The 12,282-nt window shown below is 44.6% G+C and overlaps 1 protein-coding gene across 1 annotated transcript in view; it reads right to left on the bottom strand.

Moving 5' to 3' along the window:
* Positions 1-12,282, bottom strand: part of ZFAND3 (zinc finger AN1-type containing 3) — a 193,899-nt gene that overhangs the window by 53,375 nt on the left and 128,242 nt on the right. The window contains exon 3 of the mRNA XM_088445363.1: positions 7,409-7,588. Within this exon, the coding sequence (XP_088301489.1) occupies positions 7,409-7,588 (180 nt within the window). The remainder of the gene's footprint in view (positions 1-7,408; positions 7,589-12,282) is intronic.

Here is a 12,282-nt window from a genome sequence, read left to right as displayed (position 1 = left end):
GTTGTCCTGTACTGAAAGGACTGCAAAAACTAAATGCAATATGGTTCATTAAAGACTATTTATTGCCGTATGAGTTTGGGCTACACCAAGGACACCACTGTTTATAAAAATAAAAAATATTAATGTGGTATCTGCTTTGTTGGGAAGGTGAAGCTCTTCCGTGGAGACATGCCGAGATTTCATGTCACCTATAGGACACAACCTTGAGCAACCCAGCCAGCAGGAGGCAGTACTGATAAATACATTATAAGTCTCTGAATACCAATATCACCCTAGAAAATAACGGAGAGCTATTAGGAGAGAACCACAAGGATCTTGGGGGGAGATATATCAAACCTTGGAGAGCGATAAAGTGGAAAGTTATAAAGTTCCAACCAATCAGCTACTAACTGTCTCTATACAGGCTGTCATTGAAAAATGACAGTTAGGTGCTGATTGGTTGGTACTTTACCTCTCCACTTTCTCTCTCTCTCTCCAAGGATTATGGTTTCTTTTCTACAGACCCATGGAATATGGTTTCCTGGAGATGATAAAACCATAGAGAACTCTTCAAACTGGCCACAGAGAGGTCTGCTGTTAGGACAGGACACGCCATATTTTTTCGAGACCTCTTATTGGCCCAGTGCAGAGAGAATTAAGATATACACTACCCCCATGACTACAGTACCCTGAAAAACAGTTATGGAGTTCACTGGCCAAACGATCCCACCAGGGGCCGCCCTACTGTAATTAAACATCCAGCTCGAGTTACTATTTCCTGTTGGTACACCAATATCTCCTGCCTTCCGGACATGGAGTTGTTCCACATACAGTATCACCAACGCCTCCAAAAGTGACAAAACTGCACCACAAATAAAACCTTCGACACTCTAAAGTGCTATATACTTTAATGATATTGTCAGATATATTTATTTATTGCTCTCAATGAGATCGCAGAGGAATGGCTCAGATAGACAATAGGACTGCAGGACAGTATTTAAGTGGAAAGAGTTGTTTTAAATGCCTATAAAACTGGTCTATGGACAAACTACACTCTCATGGGATCCGTGCAGTTTTGCAAGGTGGAATTTCTCTTCTCTCTAGCAGTATTTTTAAGCTGGTCTGCAAATCAATGCTGGCCCACATCCAACTGGTCTATGGCTCCCTCATCACATACACACTCTCAGGAGATCTTGTTAAGCCAACGGGCCAATTCAATGTATTCACTGCATAAGCGTGAAGCACGGATTTTTACTGCAGACGGGTTAAGATAGATGGATAGCCCCAGTAACTTCTATGTTGCAGCTTTGATAATTGGACGGCGTTTCAAACAGGGAGACAAATTAAAGTTGCTGTTTAACAACGCCTGCACAAGGAGCGGACTCTTTCAGCGCTGGCGGAATGCACGGGAGCGATGGCCTACAGGTACTAGATTTGCACTAACGGGAGATGCAATAAAAATGAGATGTATGAAACCTTTTTAGCCAGCAACGTTGTATAGAAAGATTTTGGGTTTACCTGTGAGCAGAGTCACTCATCTGCAATGTACACAGAGGAGACAGTGGGGGATCAGGCTTCTTCTGTGGGTGGGCTGTGTCTTGCAGACAGACTATACATAATATATGCAATCATCCTTGCTTGACCCAGAGCAATATGCAGAGTAAATGCACTTCGGGATATCGTGCCTAGTTTTGCACAATTGCATCCCAGCATTTCTACAAATCTTCATGGATACAACCCCCCTAAAAAATGACCATCTGTACAAGGTAAATGGTCTGCCTTGTTGGGCTACCATTTTATTCCTACACATTTTATGCATTTCAGTCTATGAAAATTAGCAAGAAAACAAAACCGCATCATCATTTTCAGGTGCAGATTTTCTAATAAAAACCTATGTATGAAATCTGCATTTATTGTTACTGTATTAGAAATGTGGGGTAATGGCAAAGCAGCACTGGTTAGAGGGGAAAAGAAACACATTTGTTTCTAGTTCACCCTTTCAATTTCATTAAAACGGCTATTTTGGGTAATCGGTCATTGCTGTGTGAGGAGGCAATAAATGAACTAATAGTATTGTCGCTCTAACTACCGCCCCGTTTCTCTTCTTCCTTTTGCCTCCAAACTACTTGAGCGGCTTGTCGACAACCGTCTCACCAGCCACCTCTCTGACAACTCCATCCTTCATCCTCTCCAATCTGGCTTTCACCCACTTCACTCCACTGAAACTGCCCTGGTCAAAGTCACCAATGACCTGTTTGCAGCCAAATCCAGGGGCCACTTCTCTCTGCTCTTCGTTCTGGACCTCTCTGCGGCCTTTGACACTGTGGATCATCCTCTCCTCCTCCGCACCCATCAGACCATTGGTCTCTCTAACACCGTCCATGCGTGGTTCGCCTCCAGCTCCACCTCAACCCCTTCTATCCTTCCCGCTGGTGTCCCGCAGGGTTCTGTCATTGGCCCTCTACTCTTCTCCCTGTACACCTCTTCCCTGGGAGAAATCATCAGTTACTTCAGCCTCCAATACCACCTCAATGCCAATGACATGCAAATATACATCTCCTCCCCTCACCTCTCCCCTTCCGTCCTCTCCGAGTATCCAGCTGTCTCTCCGCCATCTCCTCCTGAATGTCCGAGTGCTCTCTGAAGCTCACCATAGACAAAACCGAACTCATCATCTCTCCCCCCCTAACAGAGTCTCCACCCCCACCAATCACTGTTGAGAATACCATCATCTACCCTGTTCCCAAACTGCACTGCTTGGGTGTCACCCTTAACTACACCTTCTCCTTCGCTCCCCCACCCCCCCACAATTAACCTCTAGCTCAATGCTGTCTGTTCCTGCTATGCAACATCGCGCACGTTAGGCTGTTCCTCTCCCGGAATGCTACCAAACTGATTATTCACTCACCAATCATTTCTCTGCTCGACTACTGCAACCTTCTCCTTACTGGCCTCCCACGTTGCCATCTCGCTCCCCTCCAATCTGTACTCAACGCTGCTGCTAGACTTATCTTCCTCTCCCATCGTTCCATTTCTGCCACTCCCCTCCGCCAAAACCTGCACTGGCTCCCATTCCCCTACAGAATCCTCTGCAACTCCTCACCCTCACATACAAGGCACGCTCTACTGCTCCCGACATCCAACCTCATCTCCTTACATACTCCCTCCCGCCCTCTCTAGTCGGCCAATGACCATTACCTCTCCTCTACCCTGATTACTGCATCTCATGCTTGAATCCAAGATTTTGCCAGTGCGACCCCACTTCCCTGGAATGAGCTCCATCAGGCTCTCCCCGACCTTGTATAGTTTGAAACGTGCACTGAAAACCCTCCTGTTCATCAAAGCATACCCTTCCACCAGATAACCCTGTCACCAGGTCACTCACCCCACCATCATCTCTACCTCGCCTCATGTCATCTGTCTGTCTCCCCTAGATTGTAAGCTCCTAGGACCCTACAATCCTCCCTCCTGTTCTCTCATCCTTCTTCTCTAGCAGTTCAATGACAGCCTTCACCTTCCCAGCTGTATTGTGTACTGGGAATTGTGGTGCTAATTGTCATGTTTCGGATACTGTACTGTAATATTATGTTCTGAGTACCCTGTACTGTCCTACTGTTGCCCTATGTACAGCGCTGCGGACCACTTGTGGCGCCTTATAAATAAAATGTAATAATAATTATTGTCTGAAAATTCTAAGTCTCCTGTAAGAAACAAGGTGTAATGTGTGGGGACTGCACGTGTGAATGTGACTAGACCATAAAGTGCCAAACTAGGCTCAGCACAGGGGTGAACAGAAAACCCTCAATGGTGCAGGGGATAACCATAAATTAAGCAAACGATGTGAGCACAGAATTAGGCTCATTTGTGCAAAAAAAAAAATGCTCCTGACACTAAGGGTCTGCGTTTCTCATGTTTGGAGAGCAGCAATACTGTACTAGTAATCTCTTCCTTTTGATGTAGTAAATATACCTTCCAGTGTTAGGGGCCACACAGTACAGGAAATTACTGAAGGAACGTCACTGGCCCACTCAATACACTGTGCTGGAAATTCATGTCTGCAATGCACTCAAATTATTATTATTTAACAAACTGAAAGGTCCACTGTACAACACAGAGTCAGAACACACTCACAAGCTATAAGGAAATGTCTTTCATTATTTATAAAGTAGAAATGTTACTTTATACAAGTGCTGAAAGGTCCAGGCATGGCCCTTAAATGTCCTCAAAGGGCCAGTCCCCGGAGACGACTTATATCGGGTACTTGGCATCACTAGGCGTCAGTTGCAGTTTCTACACTAATGAGATCACTTAAGAAAAATGGATTTGTCAATCGGGTGGCTGGCAGGACTGGCCGTCCTATAATAAACAGCTTTCTGTGTGACTTTCGGAAAACTGTGCACAATATTAAACAGAGGAGTTCACCCAGTACCAGCCGCTTTCTGTAGATTTATTGGGCTTTCAAACTTCTCTTAATTAACATGACATTTACATAACAGAAGCTCATTAATTTCAGGCTACAGGCACCGAGGGCTAATTAGTAATGCATTACCCCTTTTGAAACAGGTTGTCAAATTTGTTCTATTATCAACATCATCATCACCAGTGTGTTAATGATTTACCTTTTTCGCATTGAATGTGTCTTATCCCCCCTTTCTCAGCTGGCTGAGAAACTCTCCCCACGTCTGACGGCTCCTCAGTCATCCCTTTTTAATTCAGTTTCTGAGTCCTTCCGGGATTTGTCTCTCTCTTGGGGAATCTCAAATCAGGCCCTGCCTGACATGGCGTGTAGGCTCTGCCTCTTAAATGTTCCCAGTATAGTTCCAATAAGAAAATGTAAATTAGGATGGACGAGGTACCTTACTGCAAAGCCCTGTCCTATAATGAAGCTCTGCCCCCTGCTGCAATATTTCCAGAGTCAACTGAAACACAAGGGAACTCATCAAGTGATCACACTATTAGATTACACCCATTCTACAGAACTCTCCCCTATTTATTACACCAAATTCATCTAGTTTTAGAAGCTTGTCCTATGACTCTGTGTCTTGCTTCATGTAAAGTAGACGTACGATGATGTAAATTTGGTGGCGGGGCACAGTGTCTGCTTGGATACGACCCTGCATCAGAATCATACAAAGTCCCTGGAAGGATGCATACCGTTTCCTCGGAAGGCGAATGAGTTTTCCGAGCGTCTCTGCAAATCTCCTCATCGGGAACAACCCATAGAGAGGCAGGTACAGAATCACTCCAGGCCCCAGACAGTGAAGGATCAATTGGATGGTTATGGAGAACCCTTTCCACTGTTGGACCTGGGCTCTCCTGCCAATAATCACTTGATTTGGCACTTCTCAAAAGCATTATACTTCTATACAGTGTCCTTATACCAATAAAGGGGCCAAGAACATAATAAGTTGCAACAAACTGAGTAACTGACCTGCTCATAGTTATAAAAGGCAAAAAGGCCCGGGTACGCTATTCAACAAAATCCCCATCTCTGTCACTCCATAGATTCTGGTCATTGTGTTACATCCATAAGTCAAATGCTGCAGAGGTAATAGGGGGTCCCCATAGTGAGGGGTTTACTAGAATGCCCGTCCCATCATCAGAACGATACTCATCACTGGGAGTGGGCTTGGGAATAACCATACAATAGCCCGGAACCCACAACTCAGGTCTTTCCCAATCATCTCTCCCATCTCTCTGGGGGCAATGGGTTATTAAATAAAATGGTTATACACCCCCAAATCAGGGGACTATGGGGGAGATTTATCAAACCTTGGGGAAAGATAAAGTGGAGAGAGAAAGTGGCAGCCAATCAGCTCCCGTCATGTTACAGGATGTGTTGGAAAAATGACAGGAGCTGATTGGTTGGTACTTTATCACTCTCCAAGCTTTGATACATCTTCCCCAAAGTAGAGAAGTTGCTCATAGCAGCCAGTCAGTTTAAAAATGTCATTTATCTATTAATCTATCACAGCCTGTGAAAGGTGCGTACACACGGTATAATATCTATGAACGATAACGATATCGTTTGATATATCGTTCATTTTTATGCAGTGAATGACCGACGAGGCGCGTTCCTGCATGAACGATAACGATATCTATCATCGTCCGTGCATGAAGGCCAACCTGCACGATATTGTCAACTTTGCCTGTCCAGAGATGTGGCAGGATGACTTCACCGAAAGATATCTTTCAAGTCATTGGTGGTACAGATCGTACGTGTGTATGCAGCTTAAGGGGAGCTGACTGGTTGGTATGGGGAATGGCTCCACTTTAGCACTCTCCAAGATTTGATAAATCTCCCCCTACGTTCTTAGAACCCTGTTGATTGTCCCCCCTCCCTTGCTGTATAGAGACCCTCCAGAGGTTATTTGGCAGCAGAGCCTCTAGCCTGTGGCGTAGGGATCTCTACGAAGGAATTGTCCAAAAATTGCTCGCTCCACTAATGTAACCAGAGCAACAAAATTTCATTGGTCATTGAAACAAAAAACAACAAAAACATGCAACGCTCACTGAAATCTGCATGTGCACTGGACCATATACAAAGGTTTCAGGAATTGAACACAATGAGATGTACTTTCTATAAGGCTGCAATTGGATTTGAAGAAACAATGCAATGAGCAATGAAAATACAGTGCAGTGACTTGAGGGAGTGCAACAATATTTATCATTGTTAGTGTAAAAGCTTAACATATAAACATATTGTGAATGCTAAAAGATGCACTTTGGTTTGAAGAGGTTTGGTACTTTTTTTTTTTTTAGATATTTTTTGGGCCCATTTCCAACATAAACAGGAGACAGCAAATTCTGTCACTGAAAAAACAGCAGCATGTAAAGCTCCAGGGCAGTGTAAGTGCTGCAGGGAGTAGAGAGACGTTACATTAGGGTCATTAGGTGAAATTAGACCGTAGCACGCTCTTCTGATAAAACCATCTCAAGGCTGGGACTGACTGTCACGAGAGACTATTTCAGCAAACCCATGCCGCACCAGCGTTTGTGGGTTACATGCAAAAGCAGCCAGCATTTACCCTGCATAAAAACATAAATGTACTCGCACCCCTTGCACTGCAGCATGGTTTATCCAGGAGCAAAGTTACTTGTTTATTTAGCCTTGTTCCCAACTCAGTATTAGGCCCCCTTGTGTGTCCAGGACCATTGTGTCTCTGCAATAGTCCTGCACAGCAGTTAGGTCTCCTTTGGCGTTCTCTAGCCATAGTAACTCCGTAATCATGGCTCGCGCACGGCAAAACCATCCGCTAGTTAGTATTACGCAACTAATGACAAGGGCTAAACTATGAGATCAAGGAGAAAGACATCTCTAGTGAGAGGAGCTATACAGCTGTGACTTCAGCTGTTGTAGAACTACAAGTACCAGCACGGCGAGACCTGTAGAGTCGCACTGACTAAGCCTACTGAGTAATCTCCTTACATTCGTCGTCACTGGGGGAGGCTACATTCAGGTCTGTCGATAGCTGCTGGCTGGGACTGCGGCTCTGCGAGGGTATAGAGGTATTTCCGTTGTCGCTGTTTATCTCGCTGGGGAATAGATCTGATTGGCTGTTGCTTGTGCTGGGGGTGGAGTCATCGTCTGGCTGCTTCTTCTGAAAATCTGTAGACGGAATAAAAAAAAGAAATATATTGTTTTAAATAAATCAACTTTCTCCTCACTTCTGTCTGTCCCAAACACAGAGACCAATTGGGTGTAATCTAACATAGGGGAGGGTCTATTGACTGCTTATGTAACTGTTGTGCACGCCAATATTGCCAGTCAGCTTTACTGAACCGCACAGAGGACCACATTCAATCCCTCCGATCACAAACCTCTTCTATGTATAAAAAAAAAAATAACAATGACCTTATCATGTTGATTAAAAGGAGGTTTCCGTTTGCCTCATTCAATTCCTACTACAGCCTAAGCTTGGAGTGTTTATGAAGACGTACAAATATACAGAATAAACATGTTGTTTTCTATTTACCATGACATACCCAGAGGAAGACCAGAACAAATGACAGTAATTGAATATAGGCAATGCATATATTCACATGATTCTACGTACATATTATTCAGTACAACCAGACATACTGAGAATGATATAAAATGATAGACAGGCCAGTTTAGAGAAACAAATAAAGCCTGGTATAAGTTTTAAGATGAAAACTTGCACTGAGCACCTGAATCTGACTACAGTCTCCAAATAGTGAGCAGTGTTTAGGACAGTCTCACCCCCCTGTATCAAATCACAAGGGGAGAGTGCGACGGGTCATTTCTAGAGAAAATCGGATATCTGTGGCTCCGGTGGAACTACATTTCCCAGCGTGCTCCGACGGTCATGTGTGTGGCAGGGTATGTTGGGACTTGTCATTCTACCATAGCTATAAAATACGTTAATCTTTCTGAAACTGTACCAAATTGGGAAGGCGAAGCATGTGAGAGGTTGAAGAGGGCCACGTCCCTGTTTTAGCCATGTGTAATTAGCAGGGAAGGTAACGCGTGGTGATTAGCAGCTAAGGGTAACAGTGTCCGAGAGCTGTAAGACGGAGTTGCAGAAAACGGACTTGTTTTTATGGACACTAGCACTGCTGGTCATGAATCCCAGTGAGATGGAAGAAATGGGAGACAGAGACCAGGCGAATTTAAGGACGATACAGACTGCAGAGCTGTTTAGAGACTAAACATACGGTAATTATTTCCTTTTTTATCATTGATATAGCGCACACGCATTCCGTACCACTGTACAGAGAATATTTTACCATTTACATCAATTAACCTACCAGTCTATTTTTGGGTTGTGGGAGAAAACCGGAGCGCCTGTAGGAAACTTAAGCAAGCAAGGGGAGAATATACAAACTCCATACAGTTAGGGCCAAGGCTGGAATCAAACCCAAGATCTCAGGGCAGTAAGGCAGTAATGCTAATTACTGCCTCATCCGTGCTCCTTTCAAGGTCTCCTCCCGCAGCTATATTGCAGGCCAGTCATGTTAGTTATCGGGTGAAACAAGCTCCGTACAGTGTCCTGACATAATGAGCGCATTAGGATGAGGGTTAAGGCATAGTCCGACCATCTAGCCCAATACAGAGATGTATTATGTAGGGTTCACAATGCCATAGCTGCAGTTTACCAAACGTAGATAAAGGTATTGACGAGTCAGACGCTTTGTGTTCCTGAAATCTGCATTTCCGGGAAAATGCCCTCATAGCTGGTGTACGGTGGGGGAGAGAGTACAGCTTGGCGACCATGTAGTGGGGATGGCTATGCCCATGCCTGCTGGCATTAGTATATTACTGATCCCCATGGCAATAGCTCTGCCAGTGTGCTGTGGGGTGGTGAGTGAGCTAAGAGAAAGTGTTCTGCATAAAATCTAGCTATACAGAAGCCATGTGGCATAGGAGGTAAGGAGTGCAGGCCACAGGTGCTCACAGGCAGCACTGTATTCCTAGAGGTACGTATGTGAACAAACTGCAAATAAAAAGAAAATATTACATTGTGCTTTTGCACCATGTCTGCTGGAAGAGATACAAGAAGTAAAAGTGAATGCAGTAACTGGCAGCTCACCCCAAAGCAAGTATTGTAAGTGTGCTGACCCCTTATCCTCCTCATCTAAGTCACCTGTACCCGTCTCGGTTTGCGGACTGTTTTATTATTTTCCTTCTACAAGAAAAATGTTGAACGAATCCCCCAGCAAACTATAAATATGTATACGGACAACCGTTAAATGAGAGAGTCTTCACCTCCTCCTGTGAATGCGATCTGGGTCTTCCTAATGACCCGCGTTCCGGCTTTACTTTACTTTAATTTAATAATGCATTCCTTCTCATTACAGCCAAAAGGTTAAGAACTCTGGTTTAAGTAATAAAATAAACTCGCCAATGTGAGACATTAAACCTGACCTTCTTAAATGACTGAGGGAAATATATAATCGCTGCACACACAGGAGACACCTCAGTGACTCTGTACCGAGGGGTAAGAAACGTTATACAGAGTATGGCCGGCAGGACAGAGGTGCAGGTATTCCTAAAGAATACGGGGGAGAATATGGCCTGAGGTCAGGGGATCCGGTTATTCTATATCTATATAATTCACCTCTGAAGTGAATACCCTCAGTGATCATCGTGCAGATATTATGGGATTTGTGTGCGGATTTTAAAACTTATTTTCTGCTACTTTTGTTCGTATGCGAGAAGGAAGATTATACCTGATGTATTATAAAAGCATTTTATTTAAGTCTAATCTAACAGTGATTGCATTTATATCATAAACGTTTCTCGCGCGTATGACCTGCTGGGGTGTCAGTGTATCTGGGTGCGAGCAATATCATCTCTACAAACACACAGGGCACATGTTCCAGTAAGAAGTTGCAGACCCTCCTGACAGCAAACAAGTTGTACCGGTATATAAAATTATGCAGCCATTTTCGTAAATGAATATAAGCAAAGCGTTTCCGGGGGCTGTGGGTGAATTTACACATGGGAGATGGTCCTATTTCACGGAGCTACTGCATCAAAAGTCCCCGGCTATCGAAATAGCGAAGATACTTTTGGTCCCAAACTGTCAGGTAACATCCTTCATGTCCCCCTGGTCGCTGTGCGCCAGCCATTCATTGAGGGAAATTTCCATAAGATCGTGCATCAAAATGTCAGAAACGCGAACAGAAAGAGAAACTGACCTATATTTGTGAACCCAAAAGGTCAGTGCTGATAGAATGTTTTCAGTGTGGAATAGCTGCGACTCTACAGACGAGGGAAGATAACGGCGCATGTGGGACCGCGGCAGGAGCAAGTTACAGACAGTAAAATTTTGGGGCTCGATTCTGAATTGCACGCTGCTGCGTCCGCTTTAGCATCTTTTGCCGCAGTTGTGACTGCGATTTCATTCTAATGCTAGTATCAGCCCTTCCCCTGGTGTACAAGCCGCGCACCTGGATGGGCATGGAATGATTTGCCCGCTTTGAGTGTCTTTAGACGCTAAAATCCTGCTTGGTGCGTCTTTCGTTGCCACCGTCAATCGCACAATGGAAACTTGCGCCAACCCTGTGCAAGGTGCAGATCTCTCTGTCAGCGTATGGCCTCCAAGTGCCTGAGCTCGCAATCAGTTGCTCCCCCAGTCACCGTCCAGGAACACCCAGCGCAATTTCCAATACATCTCTGATACAGTGTGTCTCAATCACAACTGCGCCTCTGTGCGTACACACTGTGGGACGCATGCGATGTACACATTTTTAGGGATTTTCATGCAAGCGCAGTGGCAGAAAAATCAAAACGCTTAACTCTGAACATCGGCATTGAGCGAAACTGAAAATCAGGCCCTTTAGTGAACGACTCCTATTTGCCTTAGGTCTAAATCTGGCTTTATTATGAGCAGAGCTGGGACAACCACACAGCAGCAGGGAGACCAGAGGTGGTTACTAAAGTAAATGTTACCGGGCGGTGGATATGATTTCACGCAATGGAACAGCCTGTGTCATCTCTCAGGCGCTGTCAATTTCTGCTTCTAAGTTCATTCCAATTAGCTGAAGGGCTATAAAGAACCTCCTACAGCATTAAGATGTAAAGTTTTATGATACATGCAAATTCCACATATAAATCATTCATAACCCAGCGCCGAAACTATGGTGGGACACAGTCTGCGAGGCTGCAGCGAGACAGAGCCAGAAAACTTGGCAAGGGACATATCCGAAGTGACACAGAGGCGTTTGTACAGTACAGGACTTAATTTATTTGTAATGACCGTTATAGAACGCTATACATTTAAACTACGGGCCATAAATATGACCCCCCTCCTATATGGACAAAATGTTCTGCTTCCAAATTTCATTCCTAATTTATTGCTGCAGTCACCCTGCCTAATTGCATGACATCAATTAATGAATTCAGCCCAGGTACATATATAACAAGCTTCAAATGGTCGTAATGCTGTAAGTGATTCTGCAGCCATCTCATAGCTACTGCAATACTGTTTTCTGGATAAAATTCAATTATGTAAACAAAATTTAAAATAAAATAAAAATAAGTATAAAACAATGGTCAGGTGACTGACAGTTGCTTACACAAGGTACGATTAAAATGCACGATATGAACGATAACTAGCATTCCCACTAGGCTGTTTTAGCGGGGCGCGGCGCCCTGCCCTCCTTCTGGAGGGCAAAAAGCACCCTGCCCTCCAGTAGGAGGGCAAAAAGCACCCTGCCCTCACAGCCTGCGGGTGCCTTCTTCACCCGCGGGTCGCAGTGTCCCGCGGGTGGAAAATTGTGCGGTGACCCGGTCACCACCGGAGAATAGACGCCGGGCACATGTGCCCAGCATCT

Source organism: Taudactylus pleione, unplaced genomic scaffold, assembly GCF_031769625.1.
Source record: "Taudactylus pleione unplaced genomic scaffold, aTauple2 ptg000378l, whole genome shotgun sequence".
NCBI classification, from domain to species: domain Eukaryota; kingdom Metazoa; phylum Chordata; class Amphibia; order Anura; family Myobatrachidae; genus Taudactylus; species Taudactylus pleione.
This window is presented reverse-complemented; position numbering and strand designations above follow the sequence as displayed.